General features: G+C 49.3%; 1 protein-coding gene across 6 annotated transcripts in view; it reads right to left on the bottom strand.

The window, feature by feature from the left end:
- Positions 1–282: 282 nt before the first annotated feature.
- The window catches only part of STAU2 (staufen double-stranded RNA binding protein 2), a 38583-nt gene continuing 15989 nt past the window's right edge, over positions 283–22876 (bottom strand). For 4 of the 6 annotated variants that reach the window (XM_078862598.1, XM_078862602.1, XM_078862601.1 and 1 more), the window contains 8 exons: positions 22450–22590; positions 21969–22100; positions 20337–20409; positions 18184–18409; positions 16984–17101; positions 14681–14794; positions 7296–7369; positions 283–4005 (listed from right to left, as the gene is read on the bottom strand). In XM_078862598.1, the coding sequence (XP_078718724.1) occupies positions 3906–4005; positions 7296–7369; positions 14681–14794; positions 16984–17101; positions 18184–18409; positions 20337–20409; positions 21969–22100; positions 22450–22590 (978 nt within the window). In that variant the 3' untranslated portion in view covers positions 283–3905. Of the gene's footprint in view, positions 4006–6462; positions 6578–7295; positions 7370–14680; positions 14795–16983; positions 17102–18183; positions 18410–20336; positions 20410–21968; positions 22101–22449; positions 22591–22876 lie in introns of those variants that run through there. The other 2 variants (XM_078862600.1, XM_078862599.1) reach the window with 2 other exon arrangements.

Here is a 22876-nt window from a genome sequence, read left to right as displayed (position 1 = left end):
GCACGAGGTGTAAAAGCATTGTCTTGAGCGGTGTCGTGTATTATCATGCGAGAGACAAACCCCGGGGCTTTTAACATCCTGAGAAGACAGATTTCCCAGAACAGACGCTACCTCAAAAATAATGGCGATCCGGGGAATAACAGAACAGGTGGTCTCTTTCTTAGTCTTGCAGTCGCGTAGGAGCACCTACGAACAGCACGAACCGCTTTAATGAAGCACCAACACACCCACGTGAAATTTGGTGGCACCCGGACGCAACAAAACGAGACACACACACGGAGCTGGTGGTACACAAACTGAAGGTGTCTTTACTGCAAGTTTCTGGGTTCAGCCACACCAACGAGAACACACTCCACGGCCACTCACTGGTAGGGGGGGGGGGTATACACTATGGTGACTATGGGATGTGCATGCTTCCTTACACTTTGTTAAACCAACAGAGGGCGGGGGGGGGGATGGAAAAAAAATAACAAAAAGTGGCACCCGCGTGCAGGAGACTGTCTTCATTCGCGCTGCACCCGGGCGCGTCAAGAGTACAAAACCGCCACATCTCAATGTTCAAGCTCCAATTTAGTTATTTTTTTTTCTCAGTTACTCGTGTTTCTTCAACTGCGCCGCTATACCGTTCTTGTGGAGGAAGAAAGAAAAAAATGACACCGTACCGAATCGATTTTCGAAATGCTGCGACCGTCTCGTTTGCAGCCGGAAGAAAGGGTGCCTCTGTCATCGCGTCCCGCACACGCTAGCTGGTGTGGCTGCCCGTTCGCAGGCCAGTCGGGATCCCAATCCCAGACACCGCACCCACCGCTGGGATGCGGCGCTGGTGTTGGGAACGCACACAACCCCTCAGCGCGAGAGAAAAGAAAACTCAAAGTGGGGGGATAGCAGTGGAAACATTGATCGAGTCACCCCCCCCCCTCCCCCACACGGTTTTTCATCATCATCATTAGTGACTCGTCCAAGGACGCGTTTACGCCGTGTACTTAACAGCGTTGCGGATTTAACTTTTAAAACGTGGAAATTTGAAAACGGCCCAAAAAACAGGAAGCCTCCAACTAAACCGATGAAGGCATCGTCGCCCACAGATGCTTCTGCGGGCATGCTCCACTCTTTTGTCAATGCTGGCACAGGCTGCGTGGGACCTGACACAAACTGCAAAGGTCTGACACAGGTGTACAGGTCCTGGCACAGTCTGCAGAGGTCTAATGCAGCAACATAGGCTGTGACACAGGCTGCGTGGGTCCTGACAAAGGACATACAGATCCCGACGCTGGCAGCACAGGGCTGACAGGTTTTCACGGATCGTGACGTATTCTGCCGGGGACCCAACAGTCTAGACGCAACCTAACATAGGCCGAATGGCTCCTGACACAAGCTGGGCAGGTCCTGACGTAGCGATATAGGTCCTGACAATAAGTGACCTGACTCAGGCTGCACGAATCCTGGCCACCTGGTCTGGACCCAAACCAGGCGAGTGTCACCGAGCATGGAGAAGGGGTGGGGTGTGGTGGGATCAGGGTCAGGTGAGCTCGAGTTGGTTGGAGTCAGAGCAGCAACTCGGACGCCACCCGCCACCCGCCACCCCTCACCGCCGCCCCTCATCGCCGCCCACGCTCCAGAGCGTCGGCGCGTGCCGCCGATGCAGACAACGCAAAAAGATATCAGTCGTTTCCACCATTTATGATTTGTGTTCGGAGCAACAGGCAGGTCTAAATGGTGGGAACGGAATGCAAAAAAAAAGATCACAACTTAGAGTAATTGATAAACACTTAGCAGTCAGCAACTACAAAAACACAACCTCTAGTCTGCAACCTTGCGTAAAACTAACACGAGATCGAATGTTTCTTTTAGCACTGCATTCTCATCACCGTTACGTGGCCTGACAATCCAACGGTAACCTCTCAGTGCGTTGCCGTCACAATTCTTGCAGACTAAACGAGTTGGATTTTACCGTCCTGACAGGTGATGTAGTGCTGCTAAAGTGGATATACATGAAGACAACCGCCGTTTCCAAGCAAAGTCTGCAGGATATTCTATGCACAGCCACACCCATACTCCCCCCTCGCTATTTTCACGATAACACACGCATTTCACTGCCATTTCCAATTACTTCAACATTCACCTACAAAACGATGCGTGGGAGCAAACTGGGAGTCCTCGGTTAAACAAAGGTTTTTGAAAGAATCTGTTTGTTATCAGTATCGTTGAATATATTTCATTTTAAATGCAAACATCAAATGTTTCAGAGGCTTCGGTTCCAGTAGAGATGCGAGGAACTGCCAGCCACTGGATCTACTTTGCTACACTTTGAAACGCAAAAAGCAATCCTCTTCTCTAATTCCGTTGGTTACATGATCGCTTTAATCTAAAGCCTTGCCATCGGTTGTCTTCACGTACTGCACGTTTGTCTGGAATCGGCGTACACACGTACGCATACTCACGCACACACAGACACACGAATGGGTCACGCACACACGCACACACACACGAAAACTGCACCGAATCACATTGCACCATGGGGCCGGGCATGTCATGAAGAATTAACTAAATTATTGTCATAAAATTACGAGGCAGCACAACCCATTGACCATTGAATCTGGCATGATAAACTGTGTAATCGACAAACTCAGCTGCAGTGGAGAGCAGTTCATCTGTTAATTGCCATCGATGCCGTGTACGTTTGCATGGTTTTCAAAATAGAATGCTCTCTCAGGATCTGTCGGGTCATTTCGATTCAGCTCAATTGGCGAGCACTGTTCAAGCCAAATGAAGGCCACCCCACAGGGGATGGGAGCCTTGTATTGGGCGGCTTGCTGTAGCAGCATGTCCGAGTGCTGCCCTCACCATGAAACTCTTCTTCACAGTAAATTCAACTCTTTACCAATGTATCCATCAGTCAACTTCGACTGACGACTGGCAAACTTCTGTAGCTCTACAAGATTCTTGTATAAAGGAAAAATTTACCCTCGTCCTGCATGTCATTTTATTTCCATCAGCACTGCGTACGTCGACTCAATTCTCGCTCCACCAGCTTTGATTTGCCGATGGGGTCGCTTAAAAAACACTTTTGGCTGGGCCATGCGGTGACGACGGACGAGCTACGTGCGTGGTTTGGCCGTGTTCTAAACCAGCGTCTCGTCCAACACCCCTCTCCAGGGCTGAACTGAACACTCACACATCGTTTGTGGGAGTGTGCCGCAGTAAATTCACAGAGGCTGTGAAGTCCCACTCCAAAATGTAAATATCACCAATTAAGAACACATCACTGAAAGCACTTTCAGTTGCAACTAACTTAAAATTTAAAACATATCAAGATAAATTTTGTTCGTCTGTGATAAATCCAATTCCATGGATGGCAGCCACTCGTAAAAAATTAAATGCTGATTTCTTTTTTAAAAATCGTGATTTTAAAATGAACGTGTGAATCGCCTGCCCGAGTTATGGTGCAATGTGTGCGGTTACACAGGCAGCGCGGACCAACGCACTACCACACGCGCCCCCCCCCCCCACCACGGCACACGGAAAAAGACGGGAACCTGGCAGGGAAGATGGGGAGTTGTGAGAAAAGATGGGGAGCTGGGAGAGAATGGGAGTTGGGAAGAGGATGGCGAGCTGGGGGATGAAGATTTGAAGCTGGGGGTGGATGCAGAACTGGAGAAGAGGATGGGGAGCTGGTGGGAAAGGATGGAGAGCTGGGAGAGAAGATGAGGAGCTGAGAGAGCTGGGAGGGCTGGGAAGAGAAGATGGGAAAAAAGATTGGAAGCTTGGGGGTGGAGGCATCACTGGGGGAAAGGATGGAGAGCTGGGAGAGAAGATGGGGAGTTGTGGGAGGAGAAAAGAGGAGCTGGGGTATAAGTTGAGTAGCGTGGGCGCGTGGGGTGTGCGTGGCATGGCGCGTTGCCCGTCTATGTGCCGATGGGCTCGGGGGACGGGCCAGGAGGGGTCTTCACGAGGCCCCCGCCTAAGTCCATCCCCTTGGGGTCCATCTTGTCAGCCAACCCCTTACTGCAGGGACACACAAACACGCCGAGACTTTAACGTTTTTTTTTATTAACACTTAACACATACAACAAGCATATGACCAAGTCACAAGGAATGTGCATGGTCTCACCAGATCTCGAAAGCTAAGCAGGCACATTTAGCCTGGATAGCGCCTGGATCGGGGGGGGGGGGGGGAGCCACCATGCACAACATCTTGTTGCATGGCTGTGGTGGACAGCAAAAATAAATTTTGGTACTGCACTTCTATACTCCCACATCTACGGCCACTGCTTTCACCAACCCACACTGACCAGTGTGGTGAAGCCGGGAAGGCCTTCATCCGGCAGTGGATTGTCAATAGGGCTGTACATGTACAATGACATAGGACGAGTGGTAGGGTCACCAGGGAGAGTGATAAATAAACGTGGTACAGTGTGCTGGACCAGAACCGACTGGGATCCGGTGTTCATAATTAAACAATATTCTCACTTTGACGAGTAAACAATTACATTTTTTTATGCAATTTACTGTCAGATCTCAGAAGCTAATACGGTTTTAAACTGTTTACTACTTGCATGGCAGACTGCCTGGGAATACCAGGTGTTGGATGCTTGGGCATTGAGGTGGCCGAGAGATGACAGGACAGCAACTTATTCTTGAATCTATCTGTTCCGAACTTTGATAGTTATCCCCAATGAAATGTTGCCAAATATGAAGTTCCCATTGGAAAAAAGGACACACTCAGTAAAGCCTCCAGTTCACACCTACACATTCTGAAGTGTGACTTTATACAACCTTGGATCATCATTGAACCCAAGCACTCGTTCTTTTTCCATACTTCTGGACTCTGCAAGACCCCACACCTACATCTGCACAACATTAGCCACTTTTTCACTGTAGCTACTGCTGAGAACCTTCACCCTCTTTGACTTCATCAACCTCTCACTTTCCCACATTCCTCACCTCAAAACTACAGATGATCCAAAATGCCACTAACAGATTTTCCCTTCGCACCCAAAAATTATACCACATCTCTCCAATACTCAGATCCCTTCAATGAATACATCCAGACTTGGTCAAACTACGAGATTGCCATCATCGTCTTCAATATCCTCTCTGGTCACGCCCCTGCTTGGTTGTCACACCGATGAATGTGCAGCTTCCTTCACACCGTACGTAGCCGACCGGGCTAATCGGAGGTGCAAGGGAAGGACAACTAACTCTCACTCTATACCACGGCATGTGCTATCTGCTCCAGCAACCAAGGCTTTCAGTTGAAGCCCCAAGTCAATCTTTACTCTGCAAGCTCCACACTCTGAAACTACCCCCACTGGCCAACTGCACTGTCATGTATAGGCTCAAGGCCGTCCACTCGCTAAGGGCCACTAGTAGAAAGCCTCAAGCCTCGTTTGGCGATGCTCCTACTCTACTGGACAGGTATGGCCAATTCAATAATGCACTGACGTGATTGTGGTTTTTTTTGGGTTAAATCGCGTAAATGTCAACGTGTCGTACACCCATCCGATACAGCCAATTAGTAAGGATTAACCCGTGAGCAGAACGTGTCAATTGATTACTACTTCAACACACCAGTTGTGTGCGAAAGAGCAAACTCACAATATTTACAATTCAGTAGAACGTTTCACTGGTGATTACAACCAGCATCATAAAGCATTTACGCGATTTAATAAAAAAAAAGTTATCATTAAATTTCGATTTAAAGCTTTCGTGACTCCAGGGATTCATCTTCTTGGTTCTTTCGGTAAAGTCACGTAGAATGGAAATAATAAAATAATAAAAATAAAACATAATAAAATCATTCTCACGACGTTTCGGCCACTCAGACTCTCAAACTCTGTCTCTTCGACAGACACTGTTCTCCACCTGAGGACGGCTTCTTGCATTGTGGCCGAAACGTCGTGAGAATTATTTTATTATGTTTTATTTTTATTATTTTATTTCCATTCTACGTGACTTTACCGAAAGAACCAAGAAGAAGTTATCATTAATTCTATTCTTCGCAAATGTCTACATGGTAATTGAACTGACAATTATTTTTGTTTCGCATGCGAGAAGAAACTGGTAGCGAACAGAGAAAACCCATGTGTTCATGCGAAAAACATTAATGTCAGCAATCTCTACTTGCTGTACTGCCATCTTTAGGCCAAACCACATCATGGCCCAGCAAGTTGGGTGTCTCATGCAAGTAATAATGTCTGCTACACCACTAGGCCCAGCAATGCATGCTCATTGATTCGCCTGTGAACAAATGACCCCTCTGTACATAACCTCCCTTCTGGATTACCCTGATTCTGTTTGTAACTCCCCCAGCTATTTATACAATAATTCCCTGAAAGTGTCTGTCGTATCTAATCTCCCTTGCCAATCTCCCCATACCGGCTTTGTTGTTTCCCACTGTTCCTCTGATGTACAGGGTCTCGAATAATGTACATGCTTTACAAGAGGTCCAGTAAAAATGTTCGCAGAATGACTTGATTACATTGTGTTAAAATTGACCTGAAAATCGAGGTGTCCGGGTGACTCAGAGTGCTGAGCTGTCACCGATGAGTTCTTGGGTTCGAATCCAGGCAGATACCTGTGATTAAACCGGGTTTTCAAGTGTAGCTAATTGATGGTCTAAGCCCACTCAACATTTACTGTACAAAAATATCCACCAAATAATGTTTTTACTTAATTTGGCTAAATACCAGCTTTGAGAATTTAAATATAGGTTTGACTTTAATGCGAAAAACACTCGTTTAATTTTGCATTGTGTAAAAGGTAATATAACATTTCCATTTGAAGGGTTTCTTTGAAAACGTTTCTACACAAATCTCCTGCAGAGTTGTTCTCATGCGCACAGGGTCACAATTCGATTTCCAAATTGACTCTTTGTCCTACGACAGAATGCTAATACAAAACCAGGAATACAATTGTGGATATGTCCAAAGAATAATTATTCTTTAACTTAAACCATTCTTACCCCATTACTCTCCACACTTTGGTATAACTTTCAGGTGTGTGATTTGGCAGGCCAATTACAAAATTAGGACCTGTCAAAGTATGCTTTTTTCCACCGTGTGCATTATCGCGCGTACATTTTAACGACGCAACATCAAATGTTCGTGTTAAATTCTCCAAGTTGCCCCCTCTGAGAATTCTGGGCACATTACAACAGCCTTGGCAGAGAAGTGGGAGCCTAAATCTCACTTCCCGAAGCAACTCAAGTCAAAGACCATGAGGACATGAGAGCGGACGTGATGGGTCACTGAGACCCTTTTTAAAACCATTGGTTTCCAAGATGTGTGAAGTACTTGTCTGGTTTTCCTTTGCTGGCCAAAGCATCCAGGCCCTGTTCAGATACCTGCTTCAATGTGTTGAGGGCAGCCTGTGAAAGAAGATGGGGAGGGATACAAAGCGTCACCATCAGGACGGCAGGGCGATACCTTTACGATCATCCCCAATAAGTACGCAGCTGACACACAGCTGGCAAGCCGTGTTGTTGATAAGGATTTTAAATTCCACTTTCATCCTCTTTATCCTCATCGATAAAAGTAGAGTGAAATTCCATCACACAGTCTCTGTTCAGCTTGCATAGCATTTTGTTTGTTTTCAACGATGCTGCACAGACTACATTGGTTCACATCTTAACGAATGGGTGTTATGTACCTGCTAGGCATGCAACGATTAATTTAAAATTCAAGTTTTTCTTGCAGGCTAATGGTCAGGAACAAGACATACGGTACAAATCAGCGAGGGAACAGAGATGATGATTGTCCTAAACAGAGCAGCACAAATGAAACAGTACCAACAAAATAGCTTCAATTCTGCATTACAAATGAGATGATCTATTAATGGCACAAATTTGACAGTACAAGCAGGGAAATGAACACATTTGTAAAAAAAAAATATGATTTATGAATAAATGTTGTGCAAGAATGATAACGATTAATCAAAGAATGTGTGGGTGAACGTTTACATGCCAAGTCATTTTGTATTGCACCACGAGGTGGTGTGAGTGAGGTGGTGTGAGTGTGGTGGTGTGTGAGGTGGTGTGAGTGAGGTGGTGTGAGTGAGGTGGTGTGAGTGAGGTGGTGTGAATGAGGTGGTGTGAGGTGGTGTGAGTGTGGTGGTGTGAGTGAGGTGTGAGGTGGTGTGAGTGAGGTGGTGTGAGTGAGGTGGTGTGAGTGAGGTGGTGTGAGTGAGGTGGTGTGAGTGAAGTGGTGTGAGTGTGGTGGTGTGAGTGAGGTGGTGTGAGGTGGTGTGAGTGAGGTGAGTGAGTGAGGTGAGTGAGTGGGGTGGTGTGAGTGAGGTGAGTGAGTGAGGTGGTGTGAGTGAGGTGGTGTGAGTGAGGTGGTGAGTGAGGTGGTGTGAGTGAGGTGGTGTGAGTGAGGTGGTGTGAGAGAGGTGGTGTGAGGTGGTGTGAGTGAGGTGGTGTGAGGTGGTGTGAGTGAGGTGAGTGAGTGAGGTGAGTGAGTGGGGTGGTGTGAGTGAGGTGAGTGAGTGAGGTGGTGTGAGTGAGGTGGTGTGAGTGAGGTGGAGTGAGTGAGGTGAGTGAGTGAGGTGGTGTGAGTGAGGTGGAGTGAGTGAGGTGGTGTGAGTGAGGTGAGTGAGTGAGGTGGTGTGAGTGAGGTGGTGTGAGTGAGGTGGTGTGAGTGAGGTGGTGTGAGTGAGGTGGAGTGAGTGAGGTGAGTGAGTGAGGTGGTGTGAGTGAGGTGGTGTGAGTGAGGTGGTGTGAGTGAGGTGGTGTGAGTGAGGTGGAGTGAGTGAGGTGACTGAGTGAGGTGGTGTGAGTGAGGTGGTGTGAGTGAGGTGGTGTGAGTGAGGTGGTGTGAGTGAGGTTGAGTGAGTGAGGTGGTGTGAGTGAGGTGGTGTGAGTGAGGTGGTGTGAGTGAGGTGGTGTGAGTGAGGTGGTGTGAGTGAGGTGGAGTGAGTGAGGTGAGTGAGGTGGTGTGAGTGAGGTGGTGTGAGTGAGGTGGTGTGAGTGAGGTGGTGTGAGTGAGGTGGAGTGAGTGAGGTGGTGTGAGTGTGGTGGTGTGAGTGAGGTGGTGTGAGTGAGGTGGTGTGAGTGTGGTGGTGTGAGTGAGGTGGTGTGAGGTGGTGTGAGTGACGTGGAGTGAGTGAGGTGGTGTGAGTGAGGTGGTGTGAGTGAGGTGGTGTGAGTGAGGTGATGTGAGTGAGGTGGCGTGAGTGAGGTAGTGTGAGTGAGGTGGTGTGAGTGAGGTGGTGTGAGTGAGGTGGTGTGAGTGAGGTGAGTGAGGTGGTGTGAGTGAGGTGGTGTGAGTGAGGTGGAGTGAGTGAGGTGGTGTGAGTGAGGTGGTGTGAGTGAGGTGGTGTGAGTGAGGTGGAGTGAGTGAGGTGGTGTGAGTGAGGTGAGTGAGTGAGTGAGGTGGTGTGAGTGAGGTGGTGTGAGTGAGGTGGTGTGAGTGAGGTGGTGAGGTGGTGTGAGTGAGGTGAGTGAGGTGAGTGAGGTGGTGTGAGTGAGGTGGTGTGAGTGAGGTGGTGTGAGTGAGGTGGTGTGAGTGAGGTGAGTGAGGTGGTGTGAGTGAAGTGGTGTGAGTGAGGTGAGTGAGGTGGTGTGAGGTGGTGTGAGTGAGGTGGTGTGAGTGAGGTGGTGTGAGTGAGGTGGTGTGAGTGAGGTGGTGTGAGTGAGGTGGTGTGAGTGAGGTGAGTGAGTGAGGTGGTGTGAGTGAGGTGGTGTGAGTGAGGTGAGTGAGGTGGTGTGAGGTGGTGTGAGGTGGTGTGAGTGAGGTGGGGTGAGTGAGGTGGTGTGAGTGAGGTGGTGTGAGTGAGGTTGAGTGAGTGAGGTGGTGTGAGTGAGTGAGGTGGTGTGAGTGAGGTGAGTGAGTGAGGTGGTGTGAGTGAGGTGGTGTGAGTGGGGTTGTGTGAGTGAGGTGGTGTGAGTGAGGTGGTGTGAGTGAGGTGGTGTGAGGTGGTGTGAGTGAGGTGGTGTGAGTGAGGTGGTGTGAGTGGGGTGGTGTGAGTGAGGTGAGTGAGTGAGGTGGTGTGAGTGAGGTGGTGTGAGTGAGGTGGTGTGAGTGAGGTGGTGTGAATGAGTGAGTGAGGTGGTGTGAGTGAGGTGGGGTGAGTGAGGTGGTGTGAGTGTGGTGGTGTGAGTGAGGTGGTGTGAGTGAGGTGGTGTGAGTGTGGTGGTGTGAGTGAGGTGGTGTGAGGTGGTGTGAGTGACGTGGAGTGAGTGAGGTGGTGTGAGTGAGGTGGTGTGAGTGAGGTGGTGTGAGTGAGGTGATGTGAGTGAGGTGGCGTGAGTGAGGTAGTGTGAGTGAGGTGGTGTGAGTGAGGTGGTGTGAGTGAGGTGGTGTGAGTGAGGTGAGTGAGGTGGTGTGAGTGAGGTGGTGTGAGTGAGGTGGAGTGAGTGAGGTGGTGTGAGTGAGGTGGTGTGAGTGAGGTGGTGTGAGTGAGGTGGAGTGAGTGAGGTGGTGTGAGTGAGGTGAGTGAGTGAGTGAGGTGGTGTGAGTGAGGTGGTGTGAGTGAGGTGGTGTGAGTGAGGTGGTGAGGTGGTGTGAGTGAGGTGAGTGAGGTGAGTGAGGTGGTGTGAGTGAGGTGGTGTGAGTGAGGTGGTGTGAGTGAGGTGGTGTGAGTGAGGTGAGTGAGGTGGTGTGAGTGAAGTGGTGTGAGTGAGGTGAGTGAGGTGGTGTGAGGTGGTGTGAGTGAGGTGGTGTGAGTGAGGTGGTGTGAGTGAGGTGGTGTGAGTGAGGTGGTGTGAGTGAGGTGGTGTGAGTGAGGTGAGTGAGTGAGGTGGTGTGAGTGAGGTGGTGTGAGTGAGGTGAGTGAGGTGGTGTGAGGTGGTGTGAGGTGGTGTGAGTGAGGTGGGGTGAGTGAGGTGGTGTGAGTGAGGTGGTGTGAGTGAGGTTGAGTGAGTGAGGTGGTGTGAGTGAGTGAGGTGGTGTGAGTGAGGTGAGTGAGTGAGGTGGTGTGAGTGAGGTGGTGTGAGTGGGGTTGTGTGAGTGAGGTGGTGTGAGTGAGGTGGTGTGAGTGAGGTGGTGTGAGGTGGTGTGAGTGAGGTGGTGTGAGTGAGGTGGTGTGAGTGGGGTGGTGTGAGTGAGGTGAGTGAGTGAGGTGGTGTGAGTGAGGTGGTGTGAGTGAGGTGGTGTGAGTGAGGTGGTGTGAATGAGTGAGTGAGGTGGTGTGAGTGAGGTGGGGTGAGTGAGGTGGTGTGAGTGAGGTGGAGTGAGTGAGGTGAGTGAGTGAGGTGGTGTGAGTGAGGTGGTGTGAGTGAGGTGGTGTGAGTGAGGTGGTGTGAGTGAGGTGGAGTGAGTGAGGTGGTGTGAGTGTGGTGGTGTGAGTGTGGTGGTGTGAGTGAGGTGGTGTGAGGTGGTGTGAGTGACGTGGAGTGAGTGAGGTGGTGTGAGTGAGGTGGTGTGAGTGAGGTGGTGTGAGTGAGGTGGTGTGAGTGAGGTGGTGTGAGTGAGGTAGTGTGAGTGAGGTGGTGTGAGTGAGGTGGTGTGAGTGAGGTGGTGTGAGTGAGGTGAGTGAGGTGGTGTGAGTGAGGTGGTGTGAGTGAGGTGGAGTGAGTGAGGTGGTGTGAGTGAGGTGGTGTGAGTGAGGTGGTGTGAGTGAGGTGGAGTGAGTGAGGTGGTGTGAGTGAGGTGAGTGAGTGAGTGAGGTGGTGTGAGTGAGGTGGTGTGAGTGAGGTGGTGTGAGGTGGTGTGAGTGAGGTGAGTGAGGTGAGTGAGGTGGTGTGAGTGAGGTGGTGTGAGTGAGGTGGTGTGAGTGAGGTGGTGTGAGTGAGGTGGTGTGAGTGAGGTGGTGTGAGTGAGGTGAGTGAGTGAGGTGGTGTGAGTGAGGTGGTGTGAGTGAGGTGAGTGAGGTGGTGTGAGGTGGTGTGAGGTGGTGTGAGTGAGGTGGGGTGAGTGAGGTGGTGTGAGTGAGGTGGTGTGAGTGAGGTTGAGTGAGTGAGGTGGTGTGAGTGAGTGAGGTGGTGTGAGTGAGGTGAGTGAGTGAGGTGGTGTGAGTGAGGTGGTGTGAGTGGGGTTGTGTGAGTGAGGTGGTGTGAGTGAGGTGGTGTGAGTGAGGTGGTGTGAGGTGGTGTGAGTGAGGTGGTGTGAGTGAGGTGGTGTGAGTGGGGTGGTGTGAGTGAGGTGAGTGAGTGAGGTGGTGTGAGTGAGGTGGTGTGAGTGAGGTGGTGTGAGTGAGGTGGTGTGAGTGAGTGAGTGAGGTGGTGTGAGTGAGGTGGTGTGAGGTGGTGTGAGGTGGTGTGAGTGAGGTGGTGTGAGTGAGGTGGAGTGTGTGAGGTGAGTGTGTGAGGTGGTGTGAGTGAGGTGGTGTGAGTGAGGTGGTGTGAGTGAGGTGGTGTGAGTGAGGTGGTGTGAGTGAGGGGTGTGAGTGAGGTGGTGTGAGTGTGGTGGTGTGAGTGAGGTGGTGTGAGTGAGGTGTTGTGAGTGAGGTGGTGTGAGTGAGGTGAGTGAGTGAGGTGGTGTGAGTGAGGTGGTGTGAGTGAGGTGGTGTGAGTGAGGTGGTGTGAGTGAGGTGGTGTGAGTGAGGTGGTGTGAGTGAGGTGGTGTGAGTGAGGTGAGTGAGTGAGGTGGTGTGAGTGAGGTGGTGTGAGTGAGGTGAGTGAGGTGGTGTGAGGTGGTGTGAGGTGGTGTGAGTGAGGTGGGGTGAGTGAGGTGGTGTGAGTGAGGTGGTGTGAGTGAGGTTGAGTGAGTGAGGTGGTGTGAGTGAGTGAGGTGGTGTGAGTGAGGTGAGTGAGTGAGGTGGTGTGAGTGAGGTGGTGTGAGTGGGGTTGTGTGAGTGAGGTGGTGTGAGTGAGGTGGTGTGAGTGAGGTGGTGTGAGGTGGTGTGAGTGAGGTGGTGTGAGTGAGGTGGTGTGAGTGGGGTGGTGTGAGTGAGGTGAGTGAGTGAGGTGGTGTGAGTGAGGTGGTGTGAGTGAGGTGGTGTGAGTGAGGTGGTGTGAGTGAGTGAGTGAGGTGGTGTGAGTGAGGTGGTGTGAGGTGGTGTGAGGTGGTGTGAGTGAGGTGGTGTGAGTGAGGTGGAGTGTGTGAGGTGAGTGTGTGAGGTGGTGTGAGTGAGGTGGTGTGAGTGAGGTGGTGTGAGTGAGGTGGTGTGAGTGAGGTGGTGTGAGTGAGGGGTGTGAGTGAGGTGGTGTGAGTGTGGTGGTGTGAGTGAGGTGGTGTGAGTGAGGTGTTGTGAGTGAGGTGGTGTGAGTGAGGTGAGTGAGTGAGGTGGTGTGAGTGAGGTGGTGTGAGTGAGGTGGTGTGAGTAAGGTGGTGTGAGGTGGTGTGAGTGAGGTGAGTGAGTGAGGTGGTGTGAGTGAGGTGGTGTGAGTGAGGTGGTGTGAGTGAGGTGGTGTGAGTGTGTTGGTGTGAGTGAGGTGGTGTGAGTGAGGTGGTGTGAGTGAGGTGGTGTGAGTGAGGTGGTGTGAGTGAGGTGGTGTGAGTGAGGTGAGTGAGTGAGGTGGTGTGAGTGAGGTGGTGTGAGTGAGGTGGTGTGAGTGAGGTGGTGTGAGTGAGGTGGTGTGAGTGAGGTGGTGTGAGTGAGGTGGTGTGAGTAAGGTGGAGTGAGTGAGGTGGTGTGAGTGAGGTGTTGTGAGTGAGGTGGTGTGAGGTGGTGTGAGTGAGGTGAGTGAGTGAGGTGGTGTGAGTGAGGTGGTGTGAGTGAGGTGGTGTGAGTGAGGTGGTGTGAGTGAGGTGGTGTGAGGTGGTGTGAGTGAGGTGAGTGAGTGAGTGAGTGAGGTGGTGTGAGTGAGGTGGTGTGAGTGAGGTGGTGTGAGTGAGGTGGTGTGAGTGTGTTGGTGTGAGTGAGGTGGTGTGAGTGAGGTGGTGTGAGTGAGGTGGTGTGAGTGAGGTGGTGTGAGTGAGGTGGTGTGAGTGAGGTGAGTGAGTGAGGTGGTGTGAGTGAGGTGGTGTGAGTGAGGTGGTGTGAGTGAGGTGGTGTGAGTGAGGTGGTGTGAGTGAGGTGGTGTGAGTGAGGTGGTGTGAGTAAGGTGGAGTGAGTGAGGTGGTGTGAGTGAGGTGGTGTGAGTGAGGTGGTGTGAGTGAGGTGGTGTGAGTGAGGTGGAGTGAGGTGGTGTGCGCGAGGTGGTGTGTCACACATGTGTCGACTACATAATGGTATTATTGTGCATTTCAAATGTATAATAAAGAGTGGTCACCTCATCCCAGGTTTACACTTGAATTTGCAAGTATACCATACCATCTGAGTATTTCTTACCGGCACTTTGACCACTGGGTGTATGATCAAGTGAGGTGTTGGTGAGCGATCGAGCACGTGGATGAGCAAGCCAGTTGAGTGTATGTACAAGCGTGAGGTATGGGCGGGCGGGCGAGCGAGTGAGCGAACCAACATGCAGGTGACCAAATGAGTAGGGTGAGTGGGTGAGCAAGTGAGTGGGGATCGGTGGTGTAGCAGTTAGAAAACTGCACTGTGAACCTGGCGAACCGGGTTCGATTCCCGGTCACGGAGAACACCAGTGATGATAATTATCTGAACCGATTATGGGCCTCCCCTAGGTCGACTCAGCCTCAAATAAGTACCTGGTGCAGTGTGTAAAGATCGCCACTGGGGAAACAAAGGTGGCCGGGCGTGGTGCTGGCCACCCAACCCTCGTGTGCCGTGCCTGCCTTCATAGGTGCTCGCTAACAGCACTTGCTCCTACAGTCTGTTAAGGCTACACGGGGGATCTTTGTGGTGTGGGTGAGCGAGCAAGCGGGCAGGTGTGGCGTGTTCAGTGCAGGAGCACCTGATCGCGTGCCGCCTCCACAGTGCTGCCCACGCCATGGAACGCTATTTGCAGGGGCAGGATGGTAAGGGTGCTCATAATATCCTTCCCACGCTGCATGTCCATGTACTGCACCTGTGCATCACCAAACACACAAATCCCACATTTATTGTTAAAGTGTGCAATTGTGTTCCAATTTCGCGATCGGTGTCAGGGTCATGGGACGAAACGTCTATTTGGAAGTCTCAAAGAGCAGTGCATCAACCCATAGGTGAAATCATAGAATCAAAACCGAGATACTTTTGAAAAACCCGTTTTTTTCCAATCCACGTGAGGAATGGTCCATATTCTCACGTGCCCAGCTACAGGGATATTCAGCACATGGCAGTCCAACAAATACTTTATTCATTTATAGAGCAAGACATATGCAGATTTAATTTAAAAAGGAAAATTTAAACGTGATGTTTTAAGTCTAGTTATTGGTGCCAAAGCTGAGACCATCAACTCAAAAGACTTGAGACACAAATGTAATCATGATTGGCTGACTGGATTAGAAACTAGGCCTAAGCGGAGCCACTTTATTGCTCTGAACTTTCAGCCACTCAGCCACCTCTGATTAATACATTTATTAAAATCCTATTTATAGATATATTTTTTAGCAGGTAAAGCCCACTGAGTTATTAGCTCTATTCCAGAGGCAACCTGGCCATGCATGATAACTCGTCTAAGTGGCTCACGTGGATTTTTTGAGTAGCAGCCAAATAATCTCAACGCAACTTTCTGAAGGTGGAAGGCAAAACTGGTGAGGGCCAAGAGAAAAATCCACGCGACCACGTAGCGTGAGAACACGTGAACTCCAAATATACAGGAGTCAGGGTCTGTATCGAACCCACAACCTACTGCATACCAGGAGAGGGAGATAACATCTCACTAATGCAGTGCCCGAGGAATTCCTGATAATACTTGTTCACCGATTTCTATCCTTATTGCGCTGTTCGCGTTTCGATACGATTATAATTAATTTCCTGTAGAAACCCCACCAGTGAAACAATCGGCATCAAGAACCAGCAACACCAGCAGTATCAGACAACACGATAATCATCACGGGAAAAAGTGAGATGCTGAATTCAGTTAATGAAGTTCCCAGCATGTGCAGCGAAAGGTCGGATATAATGCGGAACAACACAGGACAAAACCCAAAAACACATCTAAAACCCTCTCTGATATTTCAGTGCAAACATGGTCCTAAGAGCTCTTCTCCAGTAGCTGCCAGCTTGCTGTGTGTTCAAGACTGTCCGACGCGAGTTTGAAGCTTTCGTGAGCGTAAAAAGACTTTCACATCACAGTCGAATCGGTTCACCGCTATGATGCTCGAGTGACACCATCACTAAGAGGGTTTTGATTTAAAGCTTTCGTGCCTGCAGGGATTCATATTCTTGGTTCTTTCGGTAGTCACGTAGAAAGAAAATAATAAAATAATATAAATATAAAACAAAACAAATTCTCACGACGTTTCGACTGCAACACAAGCAATCATCATCAGCTGTGAAATCCACAGCAACAAAATTGGATTTCACACCTGATGATGATTGCTTGTGTTGCAGTCGAAACGTCGTGAGAATTTTTATTGTTTTATATAAATATTATTTAATTATTTCCCTTCTACGTGACTTTACCGAAAGAACCAAGAATACCAAGAGGGTTATAACGACATGTTGTACAGTACATCGAAAGTCAGTGGTAGCACAATGGTCAACGCATTCCTCTGTGAACCCAGCACTACGTTATATTTTCCAGCCAAAGATAATATCAGTGGTGAGCAATATTTGAACCAATCCTGGATGCCCTCCCGATCAACAATGAGCACTGACCGCCGTGGCCAAGTATGGTCAAACAATCTCCACAACCAACAAGGTGTGGGTGAGGGTGATCTTCACCCAGCAGTAGATTTACTAAGGGAAAATCCCCCCCTATAGCCTCAATAGACTGTTGGGGCAAGTGCTGTTAGCGAGCAACTATGAAGGACGGCACAGTGTACTAGGGGGTGGTATGGCCAGAACCACGCCCGGCTACCTTTGTCAATGTTTACACACTGCACCAGGTACTCGTTTTAAGGGTGAGTTGACCTCACGGAGGCCCAGGTCCGATTCACTTATATTGGCTCTGAGCAGAAAACGAACTCAGGCCGCTGGGTTTGTAGCGCCGTGCACTAACCACTCCGCTACCGCGCTCCACTCAACATAAACACACGCGCGATACTAAAACGCCGAGAGAAAACCCCTTCGCTTGACACGCAGGGACACTGTCCACCGCAGAGCGGCCACCTGGAAGCCTTGTTCACGAGCCAGGTAGTCGAGTTGCTGGCACGCGTGGGCCATGTGGACGGGCGGCACCTTCACCATGGCCTCCGCCGTGGGCGAGCCGCCCTTCATCAGCAGCTCCCTGCATCGCCACACACACACGCGCACTCAGTTTTACGTAACCCGTAGGTTTTCGCTTCCGTTGTTAAGATTGACAATTGATTTTTGGATTAGAGCACGTAATGATTTCGATAAATCTTTGTCGCGAGCCAAACAAATGAAATTCTTACTTCGTGGTTTCATGACCTGAAGATGCTCGATGCAGTTTCAAGCGAAACGTCTTATCTAACTGATATAATAAGATGAGAATTGCTCTTAACTTACGGATGAGCTGAAACAATTAATTGGCACATTAAATTGTTGTACACTTGACAATTTCATTTGTTTGACAATGCCGGAGGGTGGAGGGTTTTATGACAAAACATTGGCTAGATCACGATGTGGCCTATCCCAAAATGATGAAACAGTTTTACATGCTAGCCCAGAAACCTGTCCAGCAGGACACTCGCTTAGACAAGTTTACACCAGGGTCCTGGGGAGGCCGCGCTACTACAAAGTTAAAATAATAATAGGGGTTTTTCCCCTTTTTTCTGGCAACAAAACTGAAACCTTTTTACAAGGATTCATGTCCGCATTAACCACAATACTTGCAGTCAAAATGCAAACAAAAAACATACTATGATAATATATGCATTGTCCTTGAAACTGATTGGTCCACACCAAAGTTAAAGTTACCAATTGTTTTTTTTTTTAAACAATATATTTATTTTTTATTCAATAAATATGTATAATAATCATTATCATAATTGATTGCCCCAAATCCACTCTTCCCCATACCGTATTAGACATGGGGGTTGTTTAACCATACTCCACCATGACGGTCAGTGTAGGCTGATGAAGGGCGCACCCAAGACCAACTGGGATAGCACACGCCAGCGCTGTTAGCCATGGCCGCGTATGGACCTCACATCGTCGAGTTAATAGCGCAGTACACTCACACCACTGTGCCATCACCCCACCCCGAATATTAAAATACTGCTGTTAGAACGGACACAAAGTTTCGCTCGCGTTTATCAAGAGCGATAGTTTAGCCCGACGCTTATGGGAATGCCCCCGCGTGAGCCGCCTGCTTGAGTGTGCTGCCATGGGGATCCACAAAAGCACCTGGGAATGGTGGCAGTGGTGTTTCCTAGGCCGTGGGGGTGCATGGAGCCTGGGCCCCCCCACGACGGCTCCTTCTTGCCGTAGCCCATGGCAGGATGCTGCTGCTGCTGCTGATGCTGCTGATGCTGCTGCTGCTGCTGCTGGGGAGGGGGACCGCCAGCCCGGTTTCGTGCAGCCTCCATCTGCTGGTAGACATCAGCTGACAGGTGCAGGATACCCTTTTGGTCTGAGCAGCAGAGAAAGGAGAGAGCGGCATGGGGAGACACGGGGTGGAGCAGGCGAGGTGCACCAATTGCATCTCTGATTAGCACGGTTGGCTATGTACGGTGCGAAAGAAGGTCAACATACATTTACAGTAAAACCTTGGATTCCGATTAACTTGGTCTGTGAGTGTTTTGCAAGACGAGCAAATTTTTGTTAATAAATGTTAATTTGATAAACGAACGAGGTCTTGCAATACGAGCAGTACGTGTATATGCTTTGTCTGCCGAGCGTCACGTGATCACAACTGATATACGAGTGCTTTGGATTACAAACATGTTTCCTGAACGAATTATGCTCGCAATCCAAGGTTTTACTATATAAGGTTTTGTCTACGTTTCAGGGTGCACTGTAGAGGTGGCCGGTGGCTTTGGGAGGCTAACACCATGTCAGAAGCACCGAGCCAACACCACTGAGATTCTGGGTTCGACTCCAGGTTTCAGCCACCTGTAATTAAACCTGGTTATCAAGAGCGACGAGTTGATGGTCTCTGCCTAAACTATGCATTCGTGCAAAGAACCAATAATGTTTAAAGATGTTTTTACTTAATTTAGTTTATTCCAGCTCTGAGAATTAAAATAGTTGGTCACACAAAGATGCAATGCACACTCGTTGCAGGGAATTTTACATCTGTGCTCCATATTCTTGGTTCTTTCGGTAAAGTCACGTAGATAGAAAAACATAATAAAATACAATAAAAATTTCAATAATAAATTGAAAATAATAAAAGCAAAAAACCCACGACGTTTTGATCGCAACACAAGCGATCGAAACGTCGTGGGATTTTTGCTTTTATTATTTTCAATTTATTATTGCATTTTTTTTTATTTGCTATCTACGTGACTTTACCGAAAGAGCCAAGAATATGAATTCCTGCAGTCACGAAAGTTAAGTTTAAAAAAAAATCTGTACTTCAAGTATGGATAAAAATGCCACCTGAAATTGACTTCAAGAGTAGTTCAATGACTTCTTCCAAGGCCATTTCTATCATCTGACATGCGGTGGTGGACGGCGAGCTGAGGGTGCCGAACGAAAAAGCTTTTGTCTCATGACATGATGCCAATGACTCAAATGGAATATAAATTGAAAACAAAGTTTTTCACTATAAATCCTTTATATGCGTGTTCAATGGGCCACAACCCAGCCCACATTGGTCTTTGAAACGGGCGGTTAGAGTCCTCTCGTCCTCTGGCTTGAGATGGCTGCCACCTATGGGTCAGATGAGTGCCTGCCACCATTAAGCAATTGGTAATTAAGTATAATTATTTTTTTCCTAAAAAGTGTAAAATTTTGGAAAAAAATTTTCATGAAAATAAATTTTCACACACAACAAGTCTGTGTGCAAAATGTCAGCTCGATTGGATCACGGGAAGTGGGTTAAAAAAACGACCGAAAGATTTGCACGGTCGTAAGCGCGCAAGCAAGTGAACTTAATATAAAGGATTTAAAAAAGCACACTACACACAACACACGGAGGATGTGATAGCTGGGTGGTGGATGAGTGCAAAGCACTTCAACTTGACACGACAATCCTGGGTAATTTAATCCCAAATACCAAGTCGAGAACCACTCCAATACACAATTTCCACTGGCACATTCGAGCTGAGCCAGCATTGGGCGCTAGCGGTACAGGTGGTTTCCAATGGCTATGTGCCATGCTAAGCTGGAACCAAGTGACTTCGCAAGACATCTGAGTCTGGCTCGTGGCCAAACAGGATCAGGGGCAGGAATAATGACTCATTCATTGGGTATGACGTCAATCAGTAGGGCAGAGGGTCGCCGCGATACCTGGCACCTGCTCAAGTGCATCAGGTTCAGATGTCCGTGTGAAGAGAGGCACAAGTCAATCGGAGCCCAGACCACCCTGCCGTAGTAGGGAAGGAGCTACTTACTGGGGCTGGCTGGTTCCGCGAAGGTCACTTTGCGTGTATCCACCGGCTTCTCACCCTCTTGCGGCTGACACTGCTAAGGGAGGGGCACAGGGGTAGGGAACAGGCGATGGTGGGGCAGGAATAGAGAGAGTGGGCAGAGTGCAACACATGGAGGAGATGAGGGTCAGCACAGAACATATCCACATTTCATGCTTTTTCGTAGCTTTAATTCGTTGGTAAATGCATGATAGTTTTGTCCCTTATCTTCTTGGGAATCATTAGGACCCCTTCCTACAGGTACAGCCTTTTGCCAATCTTGATTTGAAGCTTTCGTGACTGCAGGAATCCATACTCTTTGGTTCTTTCGGTCAAGTCACGTAGGTAGAAAAATAAAATACATCACGACGTTTCGGGCGCAACACAAGCATCCGTCATCAGGTGGGAAAGCATGGCCTGCTGCTGGTGCAGACTGTGTGCAGACTGTGTGCAACAAAAAGTTGAATCACCCCACGCTGTGCTGCTTGTGGGGGTTATTTGACCATACAGTACTCCGCAGCATTGGTCATTGTGGATTTGTGAAGGCATGGAACATAGACCGCAGATCTTTAGTTACACTTCCCCTCTGCTCAAAAAGTAGGCCAAAGGCAGCCTTCAATACAGGCACTCCTTGACATAGGCGATATATGCGTTCCTGCAAAAAACGCACGTATCTCAAAATCGCGTCTGTCAAAAGCATTTTTCCCACAAGAAGTAATGGTAAAGGAGGTCGGGGTTAGGGGATTTCACTCACGCAGACATAATCGGCTCTATTATCCTCGCACATATCAATAGGCCTATTGCCAGCGAGGCTCCCCTTTTTCATCTCCCTCTCGATCTTTAATTCCTAACCACCTGTGTGTGTGTGTTCTCTTGCTACAGTACCCTCTCAGTAATTATCCCTTCACCACCTGTGCCGCTTCCTCTCCGATGTTAGATATACAGCCACCTGTGTTCTCAATTATCCCTTACCAACCTGTTCTCTTTCCAATTTCCCTCAGCACCTGTGTTCTTTACATAAATCTTTAGTAGCTCTGTGTAACGACTCTTCCCCATTTAGTCCCCTCCACGTTGTAACTACGCCGGAGTTGCGTTGTGCAGACAAAGTGAAGGGCGCCCGTGTACTTGCGGCGAGATGCTGTACTTGAATAGCACGCGAGTTATCGTACCGCACTAGCTGCTGCCAACGACACTGGGTCGCGGTGCCAGGCTAGGGTGGCGTACGACGCCTTGCGGGATGACGTTATTCCGAAAAGTACCTCGCGTATATCAATAAAAGGTCTAAATTTAAAGCGCGAGTTATTCCAAAATGGTGTACCACGAAAGTGCGTAAACCGTGGATTGCCTGGACCTGTTTTATGTTTGGTCATCACCCATCCAAGTATTATCCAGGCTCACCCCTGATTAACTTCAAAGATCTGCATTCTAGGCCATTTAGTCAGAGGCCATAACATTATCCACTGAAACGTTGCATTTCCTTTGACGCTGGAATATCAAAGTTGTAGAGGAAAATCAATCAATAGAAAACCTGTTTACCAATTTATACACATATTTCAAACGGCAACAATGAAGCCGTTGTCAAAAACCGGGCGACAGACAGCCCAGCCTCAGAGCCACCTTTTCATCGGGCGAGGCGGCCGGCAGAGAGGGCTTGTAGCCCAGCTGCAGCAGCAGCGTCTCCGCCGCGTTGCGCTTGGCGATCTTCTTGCTGGGACCAGTGCCCGACGCACAGTCATCGCCCACCTTCACCTGTACACAGCACAGCACAAAGGCACGGCACTTCCTTCAGCCTCGCAGACAACCGCCGCTAGGACACAGGCCACTAGCGAGCACCCGTTAAGGCTGGCGTGGCGCGCGAGGGAACCGGTGGGGATAGCACTACGCATGCCCCGCTGCCGGTGTTGATGATGATGATGACCACACTCGCCATGCAGTGAGCAGTCATTTTAGGCATAGTCAATCTTGAGGTGGCTCAGTGCAGGCTTGGATGCCAATTGCAATTTTTATTGTATGACTTGGCCAGGAATTGAAAGTAGGTCACAAGTACTGCTTGGGCATTTGCCCACGCATGCAACTGCATATGTGCCCGTGCCCGTGCCTGCATGATGAACTCGCGTCGACGCAGCGCCAGGCTGCGCTCCGAGACGACTGTGTAGTCGGGCTCACGCTCCTTCTTCGCCTGCTGGATCTGTGCGAGCCGGCTGATGGGATTCATGCCCTGGCTGTACTCTGGGCTCACCTGCATAGCCACACAGGTAGGTGAGAGACATCTTATCTAAATGTATATAGCACCTTAATACAAGGAGCTGCACAGCGATGATAAAAATGGTACATGTTATGAAAGTGGTTGTGATAAAAAGTGGGATTATTAAAAGTGGTGGTGCAGAATGGTGGAGGAGCTTAAGGATGGGTTGGGGTAGGGCTAGTCGTAGCAGGTAGGCGGGGGCAGGTAGTAATCAGCAGGATGGGCTAGGAAGAAGACACATGGCGTTGCATTAAGGGAGGAGCGGAAGCAGCTGAATGAA

Source organism: Lampetra fluviatilis, chromosome 14, assembly GCF_964198595.1.
Source record: "Lampetra fluviatilis chromosome 14, kcLamFluv1.1, whole genome shotgun sequence".
Taxonomy (NCBI): Eukaryota; Metazoa; Chordata; class Hyperoartia; order Petromyzontiformes; family Petromyzontidae; genus Lampetra; species Lampetra fluviatilis.
Note: the sequence above shows the minus strand (reverse complement) of the source record. Positions and strands in the feature narration are given on the sequence as shown.